The sequence below is a fragment of the Sycon ciliatum genome, chromosome 5 (genome assembly GCF_964019385.1).
Source record: "Sycon ciliatum chromosome 5, ocSycCili1.1, whole genome shotgun sequence".
NCBI lineage: Eukaryota > Metazoa > Porifera > Calcarea > Leucosolenida > Sycettidae > Sycon > Sycon ciliatum.
In genome coordinates, this window is record NC_088647.1 from 16,811,424 (window position 1) to 16,836,213 (window position 24,790).

The 24,790-nt window shown below is 48.7% G+C and overlaps 2 protein-coding genes, 1 long non-coding RNA gene and 2 other non-coding genes across 5 annotated transcripts; 2 read left to right on the forward strand and 3 right to left on the reverse strand.

Annotated features, from left to right (window-relative positions):
• Nucleotides 1-775: 775 nt before the first annotated feature.
• LOC135816837 (dynein intermediate chain 2, ciliary-like) lies at nucleotides 776-20,436 on the forward strand. Its single transcript, XM_065329937.1, has 2 exons — nucleotides 776-2,782; nucleotides 20,093-20,436. Exons 1-2 carry the CDS (start codon nucleotides 776-778, stop codon nucleotides 20,426-20,428), a joined length of 2,343 nt encoding a protein of 780 aa, XP_065186009.1. The 3' UTR covers nucleotides 20,429-20,436.
• On the reverse strand, nucleotides 3,873-3,945 carry Trnav-aac (transfer RNA valine (anticodon AAC)). The gene has a single exon. It is a non-coding gene; the product is annotated as a tRNA-Val (tRNA).
• Nucleotides 9,643-11,558, reverse strand: LOC135816644 (uncharacterized). The gene is made up of 3 exons (XR_010553427.1): nucleotides 11,268-11,558; nucleotides 11,010-11,175; nucleotides 9,643-10,465 (listed from the first exon to the last, which is right to left on the reverse strand). It is a non-coding gene; the product is annotated as an uncharacterized LOC135816644 (long non-coding RNA).
• Nucleotides 18,758-18,839, reverse strand: Trnal-uag (transfer RNA leucine (anticodon UAG)). The gene has a single exon. It is a non-coding gene; the product is annotated as a tRNA-Leu (tRNA).
• A 245-nt stretch (nucleotides 20,437-20,681) lies between the features above and the next one.
• LOC135817853 (dynein axonemal intermediate chain 1-like) lies at nucleotides 20,682-23,415 on the forward strand. Its single transcript, XM_065331127.1, has 2 exons — nucleotides 20,682-21,899; nucleotides 22,357-23,415. Exon 1 carries the CDS (start codon nucleotides 20,682-20,684, stop codon nucleotides 21,702-21,704), a length of 1,023 nt encoding a protein of 340 aa, XP_065187199.1. The 3' UTR covers nucleotides 21,705-21,899; nucleotides 22,357-23,415.
• Nucleotides 23,416-24,790: the final 1,375 nt, after the last annotated feature.

Below are 24,790 nucleotides of genomic sequence, written 5' to 3' on the forward strand. Positions count from 1 at the left end.
ACCAACTATACCACTTTCAATAAATCGTGACGCCATTTTGTTTTAACATGAATATCGCGGATTCACCGCAAATTATGCCTTATTATGCCGCGTTTTTCCCCGCGTTTTTTGCGATTTTTTCCGCAATTTTCCCCGGGGACAGACACCTCGCCAAAGCAGAGCGTCTTCCGGTCATGGGGTGCGCATGCGAGAACGGCTCACACCTCATGACTGGCTGTTCACAAACTGACAAAGCTAGCGGGTACTACATGACTTACATTGTAACGATGGCTCGGCTAGCTAAACCGCGAAGGTCACAATCTGTCAATCATCATTATCGACTGGATTAGGTCCTTGATCCCCTGGCATGTACGTCTGCACTACAGGTAGATCTACATGACTATACAACTACAACTAATTATTACTTACTTACAAGTAGCGTCCGTCTACTGGCTGCGCCGTTCCAAAACTCCAATGATGATCATGTAGATCCGTTCCTCCAGTCTAGTCCTGTCTCCACTCTCCAGTCTCCACTCCAGTTTACATATCTCGCATTGCGAGCAGGCAGCACACATAGATCTACTTCTCTGTACGTTTTTTTGTAGACCCGCACGCAGCTGCGTAGACACTCTGACAGTTTGGTGCTGGCTAAGCCAGTTTAGGCCAGGTAAAGGGACTATTGCGAGCCAACCGCTGCGTCGGCTCTACCGTCCTGCAGAACTCCATTTCCTCTCCTTTCTCTCATAACAAGTTTCTGTCTGGGTTGGTCGACGGGAAACGTTCCTGGCCCTCAACCATGAGTATCGAAAAAGATAACCTGCAGTTGATACGTGAGGCGGTTGCTTCACTTGCAGCCAAGGATCGAGAGAAGGAGAACGCCAAGCTGAAAGAAGCCGAGCGCCGGGCCAAAGAAGAAGAAGAGGCAGCGGCCAGACGGGAGGCGCAGCTAAACGAAGTCATAACCCGAGTGCTGAAGGCCACAAACCCTCGATTACCGTCCAACGTAACACGGTACAACTACAAGGAGGGCGCTTACAAGTCTATCGGTATTACGGAGCACATGGTCGTCCACTGGGAGATGCCCAGCTATCTCATTCGGGCGGATTCAGAAGAGGCTGAAAGACAACGCTCGCGCGCTCTAGATTACGAGAGAAGCGGCTCGCTCACCACCACCACATCCCGACGTTTCTCGCATTCGCTAGACCCGGACGAGCAGAGTGACGGGGAAGAGGACGACGACAACGACGATGAGGATGATGACGGGGAGGAATCCTCGACCAGGAGAGCAAAGAAGGAGAAGAATGCGGACGCATCCAGAGAGGGCGGCGGTGCTGCCGCAACTGCCGATACTGGCGGAGACTCGAAGCTATTGATCCAGTTCAACTACATCGATCGTGAAACTCAAACCTTGGATACATCGTTTACATCGACACGCGAGACGATGACCGTTCCGCCAAAGCGCGCCGGCTATTCAGACAGTGTCACTCAGTGGGAGATCTACGACAGGTGCATCGAGGAACAAGCGCGCTTGGAAGCGGAGAAGAAGCGGAAAGCGGGTGCCAGTGCGCGCCAGCCGGCAGGCGGAGCGCAGGCGCAGGCGCAGGCGGCGGAACCTGAGCCACTACCGGAAGAGCCGGACGAGCTTGAGATCACGATCAAGCTGGAGAACCTGGAGCCCAGCGGTGGTTCAGGAGGCAAGAAGAAGAAGACAGGTGGCATAGGGGGCAAGGGTGGTGATGATGATGGTGACGCCGAGGAGCCTGTGAAGGAGCACGATTGCTCGGCCATCAGCAAGGTGGCCAAGGTCATGGAGCGCATGGTCACGCAGAACGGCGTGCGCGATCGCATTCACGACATGGTGTACTTTGACGATCCGCGCGACGGCACGGCAGGCTACAAGAAGGCCGGCACGCTGCTACACCTGTGGAGCGTGAAGGGTAACTACGGGTTCGGTATAGCGGTGAAGTCGTTCTGTCTGTGCCCACGCTACTCGGACATGTTCGTCGCCACCTACTGCAGCGTGGACCTGATTGACAAGGTGGGCGAGGGGTCGGTGTGCCTGCACACGCTGAAGAACCCGGCGTTCCCCGACCACGTGATGGACATGGCGAGCAGCGTGATGAGCGTGGACGTGCACCCCAAGCAGTGCCACATGCTGTGCATCGGAATGCTGGACGGACGCGTGGCCGTCCTGGACGCCCTTCGGCCCAGCGCCAACGCCATACTGTGCGAGAGCCCTGTGCTAGAGCGGCACACGGACATGGTGTGGCAGGTGCGATGGCAGAAAGACGACCCGCAGCGCCGTCTTAACTTCTTCAGCGTGTCGTCCGACGGCTTCATCGCTCAGTGGACGGTGACGAAGGACGCGCTCGCACGGCGCAACATCACCCCCATCATGCAGCTGAAGGACAAGGCGAAAATCCCCATCATCCCCGAGCCGTGGATGGAGCCGGAGAAACAGCTGAACTTGGCGCGTGGAAGCTGCTTTGATTTCATCCCCACCCTGGACAACGTGTACCTGATAGGAACCGAGGAGGGAATCATACACAAGTGCTCCACGCTTTACCAGCAGAACTACATCCGCTCATTCCAAGCGCACAACTTCACCATCTACGCGGTGCGTTGGAACCCATTCCAGCCGCGTGTGTTTGCGACGTGCGGAGTGGACTGTTGCGTGAAGATCTGGGATGATGAGCGGCCAGAGACGCCGCTGTTTGTATTCGACCTGGACGACCCCGTGATTGACTTCTGCTGGGCATCGTACTCGTCAACCGTGTTTGTCGCCGGCACAATGAACGGATGTGTAAGCGAATTCCATGTGTTTGTATGTATATGGTGTGTTTGTGTGTGTGTGTTTGTGAGTGTTTGTGTGTGTGTGTATGTGTGTGCGTGTGTGTGTGTGTGTGTGTGAGAGAGTTTGTGAGCGTGTGTTGGCGTGCTCACTCGTGCACGTGTGTGCTCATATGTTTGTCTGTATGCTGCGAGGTGTTTCAATGTGGGTACCAGTATCTGCTCCAGAGCCGGGTGAGCCGGGTCAGCGGCCCGGTTGTGGTGTACTTGGACCCGTTTGGAAAAAGAACACTGGGTCACTTGTGACCCGGTTGGGAATACATATACATCACGGATTACTGTAAAAACCATTATTCTAACGAGGCGCATATACAACGATTACCTAAAATTGACTGGTTTACGTGAACAAAAGGTAACAATTCTGACTCGTTCTCAACGCTCAATAGGAACAGTACTGTATCGATTTCTGTATATCGATTTCTATTTCAACAACAGATTTCTCATCGTTAACTCGTTAAAATTAGCACTTCGTTGTATAAAAAGTAAAAAGGACCAAGGAACTACAAGTTACACTATAATGTCCACTCACACCACCATTGATTGTTTAGTAACTGCTGGTGTTAGTGGACAATACTGTGTAACTTGTAGTTCCTTGGTCCTTTTTACTTTTTATAAATAATACTTGGCTCTCCATCCTACTTCGTTATATACATCCGAGCTTTTACACTAGTCGCCTTGACAGGTTCAAGTTACTGCACAGTAGTGACAACGGTGAGATGCTACTATGCAACATAACTACACGCGTGGCAAAAGAAATCCGACCCAGGAGCTGAAAGCAGCACCACGGCTCATGCAGCCCTCGGATGGGTTTTTGGACCATGCATGATGTAACAGGAATGGAAAAGCACTGCTACTTAAAGTCTTTTGACTCGTGGGTCGGATTTCTTTGGCCACGACAGTACTTAGTGCGCCATCCCAATACATTTCTTTTCACGGGAAAAAACTAATAATGAACATGCCAAGATTTATCGTGATTACATGTATTACATGTACATAAATCCACACACTTACAGAGTGGCCGAAGACAAAAAAATTAAGTTCATTGTTTCCACCCGGGATCGAACCAGGGACCTTTCGCGTGTTAGGCGAACGTGATAACCGCTACACTATGGAAACTTAGACGGATAATGGGAGTTTAGCACATTCTATTGAATGGAATAATGTAAACTTAGAAGTTGCGACTTCGGCGGTAATGTCATGAAGTTGGTTGCTCCAACGAGGAGCACACGCTTCTTGCCGAACTTGACACTTGACTGACTCACGACTGCCATCCGGAGCACACCAGGAGCACGTCGCACCTTCCGCTCGGCAAACCTGAAAGAAAGCACCACTCCCTGCTCAATACACAGTGTTTCGGGGAATTCACCCCTCATCAGTTGAGCTTGAGTAGGCTGAGGAAGATTGTGCCTGAAAAGCACCACTTATATACTGCTCTCCAGGCCAAACCATCACCAGGGATACAAACTTACAGAGACGCTTTGTTTCCAGCGCGACAAACACCTCGTGAAGCCCCAGGTAGCAGCGTGAGTCAGAGTCGCTCATGGAGTTGTGCTAAACAGACGTTGAGAGCCAGTATAGCTATTCACAACGCTGTCAACTCCAACAACTAGTCACACGTCCGCGTGAGGGACAACAATACGAACTTAGAAGTTGCGACTTCGGCGGTAATGTCATGAAGTTGGTTGCTCCAACGAGGAGCACACGCTTCTTGCCGAACTTGACTTCTAAGTTCGTATTGTTGTCCCTCACGCGGACGTGCGACTAGTTGTTGGAGGTGACAGCGTTGTGAATAGCTATACTGGCTCTCAACGTCTGTTTAGCACAACTCCATGAGCGACTCTGACTCACGCTGCTACCTGGGGCTTCACGAGGTGTTTGTCGCGCTGGAAACAAAGCGTCTCTGTAAGTTTGTATCCCTGGTGATGGTTTGGCCTGGAGAGCAGTATATAAGTGGTGCTTTTCAGGCACAATCTTCCTCAGCCTACTCAAGCTCAACTGATGAGGGGTGAATTCGCCGAAACACTGTGTATTGAGCAGGGAGTGGTGCTTTCTTTCAGGTTTGCCGAGCGGAAGGTGCGACGTGCTCCTGGTGTGCTCCGGATGGCAGTCGTGAGTCAGTCAAGTGTCAAGTTCGGCAAGAAGCGTGTGCTCCTCGTTGGAGCAACCAACTTCATGGAATAATGTAGTTCACCAAACAGGACAAAGTCAGCATTGCTGGGATTTGAACTTATGCTCTGGAGTGACTGGAGCCTTCAGGGCCGATTCCCACTGCGGTACCGTGAGTGCCGTGCCGACGATTTGGGTAGGTCACGTGTACCCCACGGTACGAGCTTGAAGCTGAGAGTGATTTACACCTGCGCACAATCATGCCGTGCATTCCGTCGGCAGGTCGGATCACCATTTTTTATCAATTTCTGACTTTGGTCCTGAGGGAAAATAGCGGGGGAGATGACTGGAGAAAGCTCAAGAATCAACCAATCGAAAAGCCAAAAGCCAAGAAAAAACTTCGTACCACAAATACAAAAGAAAGAAAAAACTTCCTTTCAGGGAGTAGTAAAATACCTACTACTCACTGCATTCGACCTCACGGAATACCACGGCATGCCATTTCCACCCCCCAGAGACCCTCGGCACCGGAATGTCCACGGCGCGGTACGACAGGAGCCACGGAATGAACTCGCGCCAAAACTGCCCCTCACGTGAGCAAATCACCATGGGTACTCACGGCACGGCACTCATGGTACCGTAGTGGGAATCGGCCCTAAGGGCCGGGTTCCACTGTGGCTTCGCTGCACGTCATCCCCGGCATGAAACGTCATCATTACCATAGTGACCGCGGCGCGGGCTGGTGCAGCGAAGTCGCAGCTCACCGCGAGGTTTCGCTACGATTCTTGATCAAAAACTGTGAGCCGCGGTCGTGACCCGACCTGTTTCCGTACTTGCATTGTTGCGAGAATTTTCAAATTCAAATTTTATTTGTTGCGCAGGCCAGAACACACGTAAGTCCTCTCCTTGCCTGGTGAGACGACACCATTGCCTGTTTGGTTGAAAGACTATAAATAAAGGCACAACGAACAAACACGAGGATTTTTGCAGTGGTGAAACGAATATCAAAACCCAGTAGCCGAATATTCTTTGGCTTAACGAACGAACGAACGAATATTCTTTCGTTAAAGGGGAAGTGCATCGATTTTTCAAGTAGGGCTCAGATGAAAGACAATTGGATATCGGTTCCGATGGTATATCTCTCGCTTGCGTACGGCAAGGGAAACTTGCCATATCGCCGATTTCCTGATCCCGTTTCCATGGCGACTACAGGTGATGACGCACATTCTGCTTAGCTCCGTTAGAGAGAAGGTCGATCACTGCAGAATTGTGTCATTTTCAGTTGTCTTCTTGTATTCACGAAGTGAAAGAAGTACTGTGTTCAATGCTGTTAGTGCCGTGAACTGCTTATCAGTAGTCCTCTCCGTTGTGTACTGGGACGTGACACCGACAGGGGAAAGCTGGAGTGCGGAGACGTTAGCTGGCAAGCGAAAATCGTGACGAACCACGTGCTGAAATCTTGGTTGGGACAAATCAAACGTTCAGCATTTACCTCAACCAAGGACCATGCCGTTTGCTCTTTCCACTTCCTGAAGATGGATGCGCTGCCTGCTGGAGACTCTCCTATCTCTCGTAACATCTTCTGAAGCCAGGTGAGACGACGAGTAGCGGAGATTAGCGAACGAAATAATGTCGTATGTTTTGAAATTTTTGCTGAACATATCTCAGGAGAGATGGCATGTATGAACTTAGTCCATGTGAACTCAATTAGCCCATGAACTAACCCATGAACAAATGCTTTCCTTGCAGACGTGCATGAGTCTATCCAATCTACACGTAGAGATCATTCCATGCCCTCAGTGAATGGCCCATTTAAAATAATAAATTTCACGGTTCGCGTGAGACTCGGCTGGAAGCCGAGTTTTCCGCATCCGCCGTGGGAACGCCACCACCCTCTAGGCCCATTTATATAATTATTATTTGTCCATACACTTCATCTGCATGTTGTCTCTATGGAAAAGGGTATTGTTCATTTCATATGAAGAAGTTCGGGCAATAGATGCTTTCCTCTGGTACAATTCTGTTGACCTGATGTTCTTTCTAGCTTAATGGGTAGCTTACAAAATATAGGTGAGGTACCATCACCATCATGTTTACATGAGGATCAAACACTGCACTGTTCTTTGTTGTGACATGACGTAAGTTATTGTAAGTGCTCGCAGACTCCATACGTTCCAGCAACACCTAGCATGGTTTCCCGTGAACGTTGTGGGTGAACAAATTCCTTTCCAACATATTTATACAGACATGCCAGCACACACCATGCACCATACACCATACACACACTTGCCCTGCCCTGTCGAGTCACTGCCACGTGGGCCCGGAGGGGCAGTGGAGAGAGAATGGGAGAACGCCGCCCCATGGCACCCGGGACACAAAAACACACACACAAAATGAGAGTTCGGGTCATCTGCCACGAGACTGACGTACGGCCGTGGAGAGCTTCAGCAGCGGTGTCTATTCCTGCCCTGGACCGAACGGAAGCAGCGGTCGCAGGACACACAGTATTCACCACAACACGGCTCCACTGTCGCTGAGGGCTGAGCCACACACTTGTGACAGGCAAGAACGCCATAGCTAAGAAAGCAATGGCCACAGCGATCACACTGGCATGCTCCACGCTGCTCCTGCACACACTCTCTCTCGCTCACACACACACACACACACACACACACACACACACACACACACACACACACACACACTCTCTCGCTCACACACACACACACAACACACACACACACGTGCGCACATACTGCAAGAAAGAAAGAGAGCATGAGTGTCCGATTCTTGCATAGGAAGTGTTTATTACCACACACTTATACATGCACATGCAGGCACTCAACGACCAACTATGCACCATGCCGTATGTTCGTCAAACATAAGATCGCAATACCAAAGAACAACATAAACAAGATCACTTACTTCGTTCTCCTCCAAGTGTGTCCTCCCCAGCCAGGCCGTCTCCTGCATTTCCCTAGGCGGAACGTAGCCTACGAAATGGTTTCTCTAGACTAGGAGAAGATGCTTGGTATTCGCCATCTCTCCTGAGAAATCAACAAAAATTTCAAAACATACGACATTATTTCGTTCGCTAATCTCCGCTACTCGTCGTCTCACCTGGCTTCAGAAGATGTTACGAGAGATAGGAGAGTCTCCAGCAGGCAGCGCATCCATCTTCAGGAAGTGGAAAGAGCAAACGGCATGGTCCTTGGTTGAGGTAAATGCTGAACGTTTGATTTGTCCCAACCAAGATTTCAGCACGTGGTTCGTCACGATTTTCGCTTGCCAGCTAACGTCTCCGCACTCCAGCTTTCCCCTGTCGGTGTCACGTCCCAGTACACAACGGAGAGGACTACTGATAAGCAGTTCACGGCACTAACAGCATTGAACACAGTACTTCTTTCACTTCGTGAATACAAGAAGACAACTGAAAATGACACAATTCTGCAGTGATCGACCTTCTCTCTCACGGAGCTAAGCAGAATGTGCGTCATCACCTGTAGTCGCCATGGAAACGGGATCGGGAAATCGGCGATATGGCAAGTTTCCCTTGCCGTACGCAAGCGAGAGATATACCATCGGAACCGATATCCAATTGTCTTTCATCTGAGCCCTACTTGAAAAATCGATGCACTTCCCCTTTAACACGGATGACATCACACGCCCTCCTCTCAGTCATTTTATTGGATATGGGGCTGTTAAGTGTGACGTCACGGACCCTTCGATACGCATAGCAACGGAGAGCACTGGGGACAAACAAAAGTCGCGTCCTCTGGATGGAACCAGTTGTCACAGGCAACAGCATCTAAATGACTGGAGAGAGAGCAGTTTTTCTTTGCTTTTTCTTCAAGCGATTCTTGTCGCTCTTTACTCCTCGTTCTTTCCTCTACAAATTTCCTGTAGTCGTCGAGGGCCTTCATAATGGCTGTGAAATTGGCTGCCCACTGTAAACCTCCGTGTTTGAGAGTGCTTTGAAGATTATTCGCGTCCTGATGGATCAAAGTACGAGCGCTCCCTGTGGATTCGATTATATGTAGGTGAGTTGTTCAAGAAATCAGTGTCTTCTTTCTGTCTCTGCCCTCACGTTGGCACAATAATATCAGCCTGAGGCCTCTATATCCATGACATCTCGCACCTCCCGTGAACTGCATGACTTAGATTATTCTCGCCCTCCGTGGTGATTGAAGACCCATGGAAGAAGTTATTATGTTCAGAATGATGTCCTGAGAATATAAAATAAAATAATTCTAGGGAATTGTTACAGGGTATTTTGGAAGGATGGAGAGAGAGAGAGAGAGAGAGAGAGAGAGAGAGAGAGAGAGAGAGAGAGAGAGAGAGAGCACTGAAGTGTTTGTCTCACTGTAATTACTCCAGATTATTGAATGGTGTATGATCTACTCGATATTTTCCACAATGGTTTTCCTGATTTGCGGGATCTCTTCTTTTGCTGTTTGCGTGTTTACAGGAAGTGACTGTCTGGTATACTATAGTATCTGCACCAGATCCTGGGGACATGAAATCAGATGCAGAGGCAGGGTCGTCCAGTGATGCAACACTGCCGTTCTATGTGCAACATCACCGGTAATTCCCCCAGGCGAAAACACAAAAAGACAAACACGTCAAGAGACTACAGTATTGACCGTTCTGGTAATGAATCGTGACAGCTCGGACAGTCCATAATCGAAACACAGAGCACCAGCATGATGTTTTGATATTGGGAACCACACACCAGCTCAATTCTCAAGCCCAGAAATTGATGAATACAAAACACAGAGCGACGCAACAAAAGATCATCCGGCAACCAAACCAACCTGGGTCTAATGCACTGAATAGTCCTGAAATACGCAGGCCACACAAAGCAGTGCAAGCACATACTGTAACAAGGTACATGCATTGCAGAACAAAGTGTAACCAAAGATACACGGGGTTATAGCTGCACACTCGTGCATATGCTCGCTCAGCCCAAGAACACGCATGATGATAGAAATAATCCGGGGGAAACACGCTAGCACCGAAGTAAGCATCAAGACGTAAATAGTCGTAATCACAAGCCCATAGCCCTAAGGCCGTCGGGGCGTCACAGAGCAAGTATGAACAAGCGAGCGCCATAAAAATCGATCGCGTGCAGCAGGGAGCAGGGACTGCACGTCAAGTGCAGTCCATGAAATAATATTATCAAGCCATGACATTCTGGGCCTGCCTCGGCCACGGCCTCCAGCAACACAACCCTGAAGAACAGTCAATGACAAACAGCCGGAACGAACAATATGACCAAAATATTGCAATTTCCTTTTACGCACAGAAACAATAAGTGGGACTTGTTTGTGAATACTATTTTAAATTTATTTCCTCTCTCACAGACACAATCGTCCGTAAATAGTGCAGCTCTGAAAAAGTAAAAAAATACACTGACATGTACATTGGTGTGCCGAGTAGTATCATCCTTGATTACCCATCCAACCAAGACGTTTTCAGGTCCCAGACGCCGAGATCGCACACCGAATGTGAAGTGCATCTAGCCTTGAACCTGTTGCACAAGGCACACACATATGACAAAAATGACATCCACTCCGATTATTTCCAGAGGCCAATCATAACAGAACACAGAAATGAAACCACGGGCTCAACAAAGTACATGTAAACGCAAAGGAAATTAGTTAAAATAATCCATGAAGTGCTATTTTAATTCCAGCGCTGACTGCAGTGTGGCGTCGTGGCCCGATACCCGCTGAGCATAGACACAAGCTCCATTTGACAGGGGCAAGACATACTATTAATTTTTGGAATAAAGTCATAAAGTACAGCATTCCAATGACATGACGGACACCTCGTGCAAATGCGTGGTCTGTTCATCCGGCCAACTCGGCCACGCATGAGAGTGTGTGCATGTACGCGCGCACGCAAGCGCGCGCGTGCACACACACCATGTATTCGGTGCGTATGGCGTACCTGTTGCGGAGATATGAAGATGGAATCATTATCATGATGTTACATGTACATGTACAGTGTATGTTTGAGTGTAAAGTAAATTTTATTTTATTACACATTTCTTCGACACAACTATTACTTACTCCACATCTTCGCATTTCTCATAATCCATCCACCTACACTCCGTCTCAGTTGAGGAAAAACTCTCCCAGGTATACACTAGTCACCACAGCCATGTGATGACATTGGGATGGGTCCCAAGTACGATTGCACTCTCCAGTTACAATATAATTTATTTGTCCAGAATATCTGTGAAGACAAAATGCAATGCATAGCGGCAATCGATGGATGAAGAGAGAGTTTGTAAATACACATATCTTTCCACTTGTTCAGGAGCTTACCTTTTGGAGTTCACATCGTTTACACGATCTCTTATGCTGTCTTGCACCTTGGCTTTGTTGACCATGGATACGCCATCCCAGAAGACATTCTACAGGAGCTACTAATGCAGAGCGTTTTTCACGCTCGATCTCGGCGATCTACCTCGTCACGCCAATAAAATCCTCCGTGACACTGGCTACAGTCACAAGAGACGTCTCAGAAAGGTAATGAGCACGACAACACCGTCGAGATCAAGGACAAAGAGAAAACCAAACACTCACTGAAAACAGCAAAGAAGAAACGAAGAAATGTACACGATTCCTATATGTTGCCACTGACAACTGGTTCGGTGGAGACGACGCTACTTTTGTTTGTCCCCAGTGGGATCGTTGCTATGCGTATCGAAGGAACTGTGACGTCATCACTTAACAGCCCCATTGTCACAAAATCCCCAGCTGAAGAACATTTTACACGCTCAAAAAACAGCTCAAGACGTGATCTTTCGTTCGACCGCCATAACTCCATTCCAGGACCTTGGATCGCGTCTGGGTTGCTTCGAGACGACAGCTGAGAATTTTCTTATGCAGATGGAAGTTTCGATGAAGCGGTTCGGTCAAGTATTCGCGAAGTTACGGAAGTTTGAAGTCGCCCGGTAAACTCTGCATACCCGGTTAGCGAATATTCGCCATGAGAAATATTCGTTCGAATGTGACAAACCGAATGAACATTCGAATATTCGGTATATTCGTTTCACCACTAATTTTTTGATTTCGTGAGAGTGTGCGTGCAGGCAGATGAAACATGGACGTGGAGCACGACCGTGGTACCGCGAATGGCGAGTGTCAGTGGAACCGCGCTGCTCCGCTGTATGCAGCCAAGTGCCGCAGAGCAGCAGAGCCGCAGAGCACTGTAGGCGTAGTAGTACCCGGCCCTAATAGTCCATCGGCCAAATCTCAGAAAGGGCCTCTTTCGACGAAGGTGATGCACTGAAGCTCCAACTAAACGCCCTTTGGCACACTAGCTCATGAGACCCCATAGAATACGAATCCGATTGTTGGACGTTGCCAATCCAGTCCAGGATAGTCGAACTGGGTCGAATACCTTCTTCCGATTTTTGTAATTTCGTCCACCATTACATCTTTCTCATCGACTTTTTTTCGCTTGGCGAATGTTCTTGAGCCGCTGAGCAGAATCTACGCACGCTCGAACACTTGAAATGCCTGCATGTTGACGGTTCGCAAGATTCTAGCGAGCTTGGTGGAAATCTATTATTTATTTTGACATTTCTGGGGGAATCTGAATTAGAACGGTAGAAGCTCATTCGGAGAAGACGGCGTGTCGCCGCTGTCGGATTGTCGCTACTGTGTTTCAGACGTATTTGCTTGAACGTGCTATTGAGGATGGACAGAAGATGAAGTGACGGCTTTCTTGAACACGGACGTTGTGTCTACATTGTAGCTGAAACATCTTATATCTCATCTGGCGTCTAGAACGCAATTATTATGAGTTGTGAGTGCCAGCTGAGCTGAACACAAGCTGGACACCATTCGTCAGCTGGGAATTTGCATCGAAGCTCTTGATAGCCACGATAAGCATAATTATACAGAGGTAACCTTGTTTGACTCAATACGCATGCAGGTGTCCGTGATACCACTTGTGGCACTACAATGTAAATGGTGCAAAATTGATGCAACAGCGAATATGTACTTCGTACAATCACGAACAATTGCAAGGCAAGTGTTCATGCCTGTCATAGAAGAATTTCAGCCTGGAAGTCTTGTTGTCATGGTCATAAATAATACAGGACTTGAGTTGGCTCTGGACATAAACACACTTGTGGTGAATACGGTCATTATTGCGAGAAAAATATTTGCCACTGTATGTTAACACCTGATGCCGCACTACACGCAATATTTCATGCACATGTATGTGAGACTCAATTGCATCCACAAGGCCGTAGATGCATGTAAGCACACAATGCTGTACAGTATAAGTAGTAGTCGACATGTGGTGCCTTCCTGCTGCACATGCGGCAAGTTGGCAACGACAAATGACCTATCTGCACCGCACAGCGTGCGCTTAGAAAGGAATATTGCACACATAGTGCTATTTGTGTTCCGATATCGTTAAGCCGGTATACATGTACTAGTATCCTTATACATGTACCTGGTCACTCGATAGGCGATGCCGACTGTACTAATCTTATCCATATTACCCGACAGGCTATAGCACACTGCGTCAGATCACTATGCAACAAAACAAGAGCTTTGGAGCGAATATACACTGAAGCAAAGTAGGTTTCAACGGTACAGCACTAGTCACGACGAGGGGAGTTACGAGGATGGTTAGGCCGTGACACATAGATGATGATTGTTAATGATTCATGCACGGTGGAAAATTACCACCAATGGCGATGATATTGCTTTCACAACAATGACATCAGTAGGAGCAGTGACACAACCTTACTGCTCCAAGTAGGATTTACAAGCGAGTGAAGGGAGAGCAGACTGGTCTAATAGCAGACCGGGTCTAAGCAAGGAAGTAATCGGCATCAGAGGTGAGCTTGCACACCAGAAAACAGATGATGATCACCAAACACAGAGAATTTGGCTATGTGTATGTTTGTGTCACTGTGTGTGCATGTGTGTTTGTGTGTATGCGCGCACATCTGTGTGTGAGAGAGAGGCAGACAGACAGATAGCATATGGTGGGAGGGATCAAGGTCTGAACTCAGAGTTAAATGAGCCAGGGACTACAGAAACCACCCTATGGCACTTTTTGGCGAAAATTTTTTTTTTCTCTCAAAATGTTGGTATGGTATGGTAATGTGCTCAAACAAAATTTCAAGTTGATCTGCGATGGTAAAATGTGCCTAACCACCTATTTAATAATGGCATATCAATTGAGCAATATAGAGCAAATTTATGTACACAGTATGTAATGTTCTTTGTATATCTTCATTCTTGCTACTACGTAGTAGTTAGGCAGTTCAAATGTATAGTGAACTATGCCCTCAGCTTCATCCAGTGATGCCTGCGCGCCGTCCACTAAATCTCGGTAGTACTGCCGCTCCTCTTGTGCTAGCGATGTGTGCGAACACAGGGCCTGGCCACTACATTTCGTCTCTTCCTCTGTACGGGCGACACGAATTTTGTACCGCAGATTGTCACACAGTGCGCATACGTCTGTCCTTGGCTTCATCACTTTGATGTGTGCTGCCTGTCTCCTCCAAATGTGGCAAAATGACCTGTAATGAACAGGCGAATACTGTGTGACGGTCTTGGTGTAGATGTATGCAGACTTCTTGTGCTCCGATGCTGGTAAGTATACTGGAGGGTCCTCAGCACGACCTCGCTCCGCTGCAGGTTGAGGTAGACCGTACATGTTAGCATAATTATGACTAAATAAACTGCACTACATCCTGCTCTATGTCTGCTGAAATGGCCAAGTGCTCTGGTGTTCTCCCAGTCAAGCCATTTTGTGCCAGTTGAACGACTCCTTTGTTTGCCTTTTTTGAAGGCGCTTCATTACATGACTTCCAACAGCATGAACTGCCATGAACACGTCTTTGCACAACTCGTAACCACGTACATGATAGCGGAAATAGAAAGGTCGATCACCACCGCCAGTCATCGACTTTCGCATGCTTCCAGTCAGTGCGCCCAGAACAAACTGCTTGAACTGTTGAAGCGCTTTTTCGATTCTCGCAGTTTAGAGACTTCAAATATGTAGTCCTCGAGCTGCTGCTCTGGGATGACTTTCCAATGATTCTTCGACTTGCATCCACAGCCTCTCTCAATCCCATCGCGTATGTCCAAGGAGACCACGCTTCACCTGCTCCGTCGTCGGTGGCTCAGGTGCGGGGGTATCTGGTTCGTCATCCGATTCCGAGTAGTCGGTGTCACTCTCCGCGTTTGAAATTTCCGAGCTGTCGGGGCTTGGCGTTTTCGACACAACACTAGCAGCACTCGAGCTTGCTGTGACTCCATACGTCTTCTTCTTAGGTGGCATATCATCGCCGTCGCTGTCAGCATCGGTGTCGGAATCGCTCGCGGACGACTCGCGGGTGCCAGCGCTGAATCCGTAAAAATTCTCGTCGTCCGATTCAAGCGCCTTCGCATCAGGGACTAGTCGACTCCACACAGAATCGAGTTGCGTCGTCTACTAGATGTTGTAGCCATAATCAATCACAGTAAGTGGAGCCTCATGAGTTACTCGACAATCGCTCGAGCTCGGAATCCTTCCCCGACCACCTAACAAGACGAGAGACGGAGAAGCTCTTGAGTCTTGTCAAAACAAAAGTGACGAGTTCTGCGCTTCGCGTAACTACTTTGAGTCGCGTGACTTTGAAACGTCATAACTTGATTTTGATATCAAACGTCGTAGGGCGGTTTCTATAGTCCCTGGCTCAAATGCTGACGGTGTGGAATAGCAACAGTGCGAAATCGGGCAGGGTGGTTAATGGCCCACACTGGAGCCGAGTAGGAGCGCCAGTGGTTGAGGGCTAGCACAGGAGTAGCAGCAGCCCCAGCCTAGGAAGATCAGCTTCTGGATGAAAATCTCCCGGACACAGTAGGTACCAAGCTTCACTAGCAGATTGCCGGCAGGGGTGCACGGCGAGCACCCGTACGTCCCTCAAGCCAACAGAGCCGCAGTACTTGGACACGATCCAGGTGCTTACCCGCCAACAATGCTGAGAAGGCACTGGAGCCATACAGGATCTTATGATCGAGCATGACCACAGACTTGAAATACAGGGTCCGGCGTTGAATACTGAGACAGCGACGTCTCCTCCACAGAACACCACTCAGCCCCACCATTGCATTATTTTCGCTTTTTCATGATTTTTACAATTGTGTTAGAGCACACAGCACTCGATGCAACATTTACCAGTGACTAAATAACTCCGCGTCTCCGACCATAACTGCAGCGTTCCCGTGAGCCTGTTTGATTTCCGTCAGCCTGTTGAGATTATCTTCATCTCGTCACATGTGAGCCTGTGTATTTCATCCGTATCGTGGCACAATTACACAGACGCGATTTCCAACTCAGGCCGGTTCCGTTGCTCGAAGGGTTGGCGGTAAGAATTGCTACGCCGTCTGTGGCTGCATGGGAACTTGGCGAGTCGTCGTCTTTCTCCATAAATCCTGATCGTCACGCGAACAACAGCCACTATTGCCTAAAAACTACGACACAACAGTATCAAGCTCGCCCCAGCAGAATTGCAGAAGGACACGAATGACGAGCGCTAAGACGGAGAAAGAGAGACAGGGTTAGCGAGAGCTGACTAGTGCAGGTACGCTGTCATCTCCTGAGGTAGTGGGCGAAGCAGCGAAGTGAAACGAAGGAAGATAGAACTTATTAGAAGGCATACGGAGGCACCAAAACCTATTGCCTGCCACATACTAAGTGCCATTTAGGGTTGACAGCTGTCAGCTGACAGCCTCAAAAATTTGAAAATCTGCTAAAAAAACTCTCGATCAGAACTCTGCGCACTCTCAAATGGAGCGCACAGTAAAAAACTCGGCGACGAAGAACGCTTCGTATCGACGCCCTGGACTGAATTCGGCACGTCCAACAAACGGAATAGTGTTCTCTGATATATTCTCTACGTGCTGGGTATGGTCGCGTTTAGTTGGAAGCTCAGTGCATCACCACTTTCGATTTTGAGACTTGGCCGATGGACTATAAATCCAGTGCTTTAGACCGCTCGGGCATGCTACCCCGGTATGCAGGTGCATGACCCAGAGCGGTGTGCAGCTCCCGGAGAATCATCCTACTGCGAAGTTTTGTACTGTTTAGGTCATAGTTTGCATCATACTGGCAACTCACACCAATAAAGAGGCTCTTGATTGGTGTGAGTTGCCAGTATGATGCAAGCCAGATGTGGATTGATCGAAGAAGGATAGATTGACCATCACTGTGGATAAGAATCATACTGTAGCTCAGTTGGTTAGAGCATTGCTCGCGAATAGCAAGGTCCCTGGTTCGAGTCCCGGTGGTGTGACTGATGATATTTTCTTTCTTTCATACCTGGCTTGCAAGTGTTGTGTTTCGGAGAGAAAAGAGCAGTACGTGACACGTGGCCTCTAATTTCCTAATACTTTGAAATTCTCCGTGAAGTCCAAATTTGAAATAGGTCATAGTTTATCATTATATTTGAGGATTTCCCGAAGACAAGGCGCGGGGCTGTTTGTCAGTCCACCACGTAAGAAAATGGTCTTTTTTGAAAATTTTCAAATCTTGGCTATGTCAAGTCATGAAATCTTTGGGAGCCCTAACCACAGGCAGTGGTAGGTAGGACCCAGACCAGCACTCGACAACAAGAACAAAAGCGAAAATCGGCCAAGGCACGCCAGGCCGAGCGGCATACTCAGGTCGATTTTTGAGAAATTGCACACCAATTGTGTGGTATGTGCGCGTAAAATAGAGAAAAAAGAGCTGTGCTGATCGCCGCGTGTACATCGACTGCTGGGAACTGAACCCTGGACCGGCTGGCTAACAGACCTGAAGACTAAAGATACGGGCCATTAGTTTGTATATAAGCGCCTGACGTACTAGTACGTCCGATCTGTGGGGCACTGTGTGGGTGTAATGACGCCGGTACTAGTACGTCATCCGCGCTCAAGGGGTTAAGTTGAGTTCCAGTACGATGGGAGGCTGCATGGTGGAAATAGCAAACAGTGGCTGTCTAATGAACAGCATAGTACAAAGTGAATCACTTTTGTTGCACATCGAGAGCTCGCACTGCTTCACATGGTCATTTTACCGTATCAACAAGGTAGTCAGTTCTGTTGCATATTGCTGCTTGTCGCACAGGAGGTGAAAACGAACGCGGACTTCCCGCTATCACCTTGGCGATTTAGCACTAAATCTATTGTATTGTATTGTATTATTTTACTTGGGCATTCCCAACAGAAGGTCTTCTTACAGGGTGCCCATGATGAATGAATGTGTTAAGTTTCTGGCAAAATGAATTGGGGATATAGTGCGAAGGAATTCGGGAGCGGTCAGCACCAAGGAATGATTAAATAGATTTGTGTCCAGCTTGAGTTTGCACAATGGGTGAAGACAGGGAATTATTGACTTGGTCGCGGGTGACTCTATCTGTGTGAGCGCAGTCACGGCGAAGGGATAATCTATGCCAATATGGCGAGTTTTCGAAGATCCTTGATGACTGAACAAAAAAACTTGGCGTGATCTAGTTTTATGGAGCCTGGATGCGGAGCTGCATACTCTGGTTATGTACTCTGGACCTGATTATGCATGACCAATAATACATTAGCGGACATTGACATTCGTTGAGAAGTCAAGCGGCCACGGGGCGCTGGCCTTGCAGCCGCAAACACAGCGGGTCCATTTCTCCAGTGTTTACGTGAACTACAGGGCACGTACGCGCTAGAAGCAGTAACGTAGGTAAGGGCGCCGGCCCCGGTCATCCCATTGGATTTCAATGTCCACAACCTTTGAGATGATAGTAAAAAAATTAAAAAAGTATAAAAAGAAATCCTGGCAGCGGTGGGATTCGAACCCACGCCTCCGAAGAGACTGGAGCCTAAATCCAGCGCCTTAGACCACTCGGCCACGCTACCATTCACAAACTATCTGGCTAGTGCTTCGCTCAACAATATGGAGCGACAGGATTTGAAGTTGCACTGGTTGTTGGGACACAGCAAGATTTGCCCAGATCCCTGGAAAATGCATTTCTGAGTTATTTTTTCATGAAGTATCACCAGTGATATGAGTCATGACTACTGTTAGCTACCTTATGCTTAGATTACTGTAAAGTGAGAAACTTTCGCTAGAGATTAATTTTCCCTATTTTCACCACCATCACACATTTGAGAAAATAAATCTCCGCACACTGCTCTGTACATTGATCGTAGACAGTAAGGTCCAACTGAAGAGATACGATCGCAAAAGTTTCTCATCGTGAACCAGGCCAATTCATGAAAACGCGAAATATGTGCGCCGCGAAAGTTTATCGCTTTTTAAGAAGGCGCAAGGAGTAAGGATCTGATAGACCTGTCCTCTCTGCATTTGATGATGGTTGTGATTTGTGGTCCTCACGGGTAGCCGGGTACCCGTGAGGACCTCGGGTAGCACGGGGAGAGAATAGTACCCGAAAACCCAAAGTCGCAGATGACATAATGTACAGTGCACGTGTACAAAATTATGTAATACTCCGCATGTCTATCCAGTGTGTAAGGGAAGGGGTGCATTGTGGTGTTACCATGGAAACACCGCCCGATCGGGTACCCTTGCTACCCGTAGAAAACTAGCCGAACCCGATACCTGAAGAAAATGCTACCCGACTCAGCCTTAGTTGTGATGGTGATCACCGGGGGTCTGGAGAAGTTTAAAGGGATGCTCCTGCAGTTATCTTTCCGTTTTGTACAGGTGGACATGGGAATCCAGTCGATTGACCAGGGCCTGCGCGCCTACAGAACAGTGCACAATCATGTTGATCCAATGCGACCAGTGTGCTGCAGCGCATAATAATTACATGTATGTCATCAGGTCATGCATGTACTGCTCACCCATGGCTGCATGGCCACTGCGGCGCCCTGAGGCCGCTAGATGTGCGACCGGATTTCCATGTCCACGACAGTACATGATGTATTGCGCTAGGATCAGATGTTTTCCTGGCTCGGAAGTATGCCACAACATTACAGCTGTTCGACATTGAATGGCTAAGAACAAGTCGCCACCAGCAAGAAACGCAGCACACCCTATGTATAACACATATCCCAGCAGTTCACCCACTACACACTTGTACAACCATTGAAAACTATCGCTGTTTCGTTTGCTTGCTTTTGTCCCATGCCGGTGTACGCGTGTGCAGGCCCATGTGTACGACTTGGACATTGACAAGTACAACCCGCTGTGCAAGCAGGACGTCATACCGTACAGCAAGAATCGCCTCACCAAGGTGCACTTCGTCCCGTCGCAGATGCTTCTCATTGCCGGCGACGATCATGGCAACATACACACGTACAAACTCTCGCCCAACCTGCGCAGGGGCGTGCGCAAGACGTCACGCCAAAGCCAGCTGCGCAAGATGAACGAAGTCATCGCCTGGGTGTGGGAGCCAGCCGATATGGCCAGCGGTAAAAAGAAGAAGAACAAGAAAGGTGGCAGAGGCGGCAAAGGTAAGGGTAAGAAGAAGGCGAGACACTAGGAGCAGCTGCTGAAGCAGCCACACTTGCACGTCGCATGTATCCGTCCTACTGCACAGTGCACACAAGGTGTTCAAGCAGCCAGGCTTGCTAGTCGGATGCGGCGTCCTCCAGGAAAGTGCAACTGTGAGTAAGGAGTTTTTGTATACGCGTAGTATTACCAGCTTTGCACGGCACTACACTCCAATTCCCACTAGACAGCATAACATTTGCCAATGTCGGATCCACGTGACGGATTTAGTGAAACCTTGTCTCATGAATCGAAAGTTCAGTTGCATGGCTTTGTTGTGGAGTGTCACACAGTGGGAGATCTACGATGCGTACACCGAGGAGCTGGAGCGGCAAAAGCGCGAGAAGGAGGCCAAGGAGAAGAAGAAGGGTGGCCGCGACGAGACGGCAAAGCGTCGGGGAAACGACGAGCTGGGTATGACGTCATCGTCGATGGGACCGGAGGATTACCGGCCGGTGGCCAGAGCGGCAAAAATCATCGAACGCATGATCAACCAGAACACGTACGATGGCATGGGGCAAGATTTCAAGTACTACGAGGACCCTGTGGACGATTCATGCAAACTCATCGGTACTCTGATGCCGATGTGGAAATTCGCCTATGATGGCGCCAAGAAGATGACCGTCACCACCATCGCCAACAACGAGCGCTACCCAGACCTCTTTGCCGTCGGCTACGGCTCGTTCAGCTTCGAGAAGCCAGCCAAGTTCGGCCTGGTCTGCTTTCACATGCTGAAGAACCCGTCGTTTCCCGAGTACGTGTTCCGCCTGGGCAGCGGCATCATGTCTCTGGACATTCACCCGGAGCTGTGCCACTTTGTGGCGGTGGGCCTGTACGACGGAAGCGTGGCCGTCCTGGACGTGCGTCGTCCGGCCAGCGAGCAGCCCGTATTCCAGTCAGCCGTCAAAGATAAGCACATGGACCCGGTTTGGCAGGTGCGCTGGCAAAAGGAGGACTCCGAGGAACGTCTCAACTTCTTCAGCGTGTCGTCGGACGGCCACGTCGCCTGCTGGACCATAATCCGCATGCAGCTCGAGCGGCAGGAGATCGTCACCGTTCGCCTGCTCAACAAGCCGCAGCCAACGCCCAAGAAGGGTGCTGAAGTCGAGGTGTTCAACGACCTGGCACGGGCGACTTGCTTCGACTTCAGTCCGGTCGTGGACAACATCTATCTGGTCGGAACTGAAGAAGGCATCGTCCGCAAGTGCTCCAAGACCTACAGCACCACGTTCCTGCACTCGTTTCAAGCCCACAGCAACGCCATCTAATAGTACTCGATTCGCTGGAGCCCGTTCCAGCCCCGCATGTTTGCCACATGCAACGCTGACTGGGCCATGAAGCTCTGGGATGGCGAGATGCTCTCTTCGCCGCTATGCAAATTCAACTTCACTGACGCTGTGACCGACTTTGACTGGTCTCCGTTCTCAGCTACAGTGTTTGCTGTGTCCACTGAAGATGGAACTGTGAGTTGTGTGCCGTGCACTAGGCTGTTTAGTGTAGGCTTAACTCACACAGTCCTGGGAACACTGGGCTGTGGGCTGGTGCAGGCCATTACCTTCTTTATCTGATCTGATTTCCGACTCTGCAGCATTCTTCATGTACGGGCCCACGTGCCCACACACATACACCACACACACACACACACACACACACACACACACACACACACACACACACACACACGTACAATTCACATGAATTTGGGGCTAGATCGCCTCTCTCTCTCTCCAAGGTGGATGCTGGATAAAATGTGGTTTAGATGCACATAATTATATCATTTTATTTGCTCCTTGTGCAGTGTTCGCGCAGTGGTATTGTAGAATTAACACTCACAATGTTTACATTAGATGTACGTGAAGTGATGCAAGCACTCGCCGTGATGCGTATTGACCTGCTTCTGGCGCTCTGTCTCTTTCGTAGGTCCGCGTCTTTGACCTGAGCGTGGACAAGTACGACCCACTCTGTCGGCAGCTGGTCACGCAGAAGAAGAACATGCACCTGACCAGGGTCCGCTTCAACAAGGAGTTCCCCTTCTTGCTGGCTGGGGATGATCGCGGCTACGTGCAGTCTCTGAAGCTGTCGCCAAACTTGCGCCAGGCCCTTACGTCCAAGACCTACTCAACGGAGACTGAAGTCGCCAAGATGGACAAGCTCATCGCCTGGGTTCAAGAGCCAGCAGAGCACAAATAACCACGCGAGGCAAGTGTGCGTTCTCAGATTGCCCCTGGAAAAGCAGGTCAGTAGATTTGTCACAGACTGTGCGGTGCTCCGTGTTTGCTGTGGTTTCTGCGACTGTTGGCCGTGGCCATTTCCCCAGGCCCTGGTACTGATTGAGAGGATCACTTTGAGCAATTGTTGGAGAGCTATGGACGACAGGTTACTATCAAGTCAAAACTCTGATCTAGGAGTGGAATTGGCCAAGGGAGCATTCACCGGCTTCAACCATGCCTTTGCCACACTTCTGTTACATTGAACATTTGGAAATAGTGAGCTCCTTGTTAGGCTCGTGACTATGCTGGTATGCTTTTTCAATTTTACTTGAGCAATTATTTGATTGTATATTGCAGACACGCATGTGCATATACATATTATCGTTTGGATAAAGATATCACTACATTTGCACTACCCAGTCATTCTGGATTTGAATTGGAATGAACACTAGGAAGGCTGCATATAGCATAGAGTCAAGTGTACATATCTGTACCCAAGCATGCTTGGGCAGTGTCCCCACGCGTGGACTGCCTGGGACAGGCCTCCGAAGTACATACGTGTGTGACTGTCTGTATGCATGTCATTTGATTTGATCTAGTAATGGTGTGCTGTAGACTCATCCGTGACTTCTGCCAGCAAACTGAGATGATGCCGTGGTATTGCTTGCTAACTACTCGGTGTGTGTGTGTTCAAGTCAAAGAGGCGGATGTACTCATCGTCATAAACTGGGTGTTGCTGGCATGCCTCACCAGCGCAGGCCACTTTAGAGCCCCTTCTATCCCCAATGTTGTGCTTTCATTGCTGTATCTTCAGTAAAAATTATATAGGAATGGGTTTGCTCCCACACTGGAGCTCGCGCTATTCCGCCGACGACTTGACACTTGACTGACTCACGACTGCCATCCCGAGAACACGAGAAGTCCATCGAACCTTCCACTCGGCAAACCTGCAAGAAAGCACCACTCCCTGCTCAATACACAGTGTTTCGGGGAATTCACCCCTCATCAGTTGAGCTTGAGTAGGCTGAGGAAGATTCTCGTGTTCTCTGGATGGCAGTCGTGAGTCAGTCCAGTGTCAAGTCGTCGGCGGAATAGCGCGAGCTCCAGCGTGGGAGCTAACCCATTCCTAAACAAAATCATCGCCGAAGTCGCAACCTCTATTTCGTAAAAATTATATAATTAATTAATTACTCAATCTGCGGACAGCATGCTGTTTCGTTCTTTGTTAATTAATTCTACAGTTTGAGCAAGTTGCAAAGGTTTGAATATTGGTACCTTAGAACTTCTGCCAGTGCCAGATTGTGTAGTTTAGAAGTAAGAAGATGGGTTGAAGCTCCCCAGGATGCATACTAGTATTTGAAGCAAAAGCATCTACTGTGTGGCTGGGTTTGAGTCAAAAGATGTGGACTTCTATCCAGCACATCGGGAAGAGATTCGGAGCATTTGAGGTGCGTGTTGACTACCATATTACCGATAATATAAGTTGCACATTTTCACGCTTTTAAAAGGGCAAAGAAGGGGAGAGAATTCCGATCAAGTGTGACATGATCCTATCTATATTGCTATAATTATAATTGAAACAATAATTATGGATCAGGTCTGAAAATGGGGATGTGATTTATAATCAAGTGCGACTTTTAGCCGGTGAAATAGGGTATAGTATTATGCTTCCTGATTTCGAATCAAGTAGCTTTGCTCTGGAAGAAGATGAATTGTACAGGAGTACGGGAAGACAATTGTATATTGGTGAGCAGTGGTGAGGGTGGGAGGAAGGGGTGAGAGGGGGGGTATATTGAGACTAGACTCTTGTGCTACCATATCCGGAACTGCCCAGTGCGGCAGAGTTCATCCACGCTAAACTCCATGCTAGTTATAACAGTTATGCCATGGTACCTCCACAGTCCTGGGTCTGTTCACACAAACACCCAAGTCAGCCGGTCATGATTTCAATTACAGTTCATTCAGAAAAATATGGACTTCGTGCTTTTGACCATAAATGGGTCAAACGTTGAGTTTTTTTTTACTTGTAAGTAAGAGGTAAAATGTTTTTCTGCAATCCACTGTGCAATCCACTGTGGAATCCTCTTCCAAAATGCATTTATGTTTCTGAAGTCTATTAATTTTGTCCAAAAAGCAAGCCATAA

Bases quoted from the DNA above. Each gene is read 5' to 3' on its own strand.
- LOC135816837 (XM_065329937.1), top strand. From the start codon at position 776: ATGAGTATCGAAAAAGATAACCTGCAGTTGATACGTGAGGCGGTTGCT. The intron at 2,783-20,092 runs GTAAGCGAATTC...ACGCGTGTGCAG, and splicing joins CCGGCACAATGAACGGATGT to GCCCATGTGTACGACTTGGA.
- LOC135817853 (XM_065331127.1), top strand. From the start codon at position 20,682: ATGAATCGAAAGTTCAGTTGCATGGCTTTGTTGTGGAGTGTCACACAG.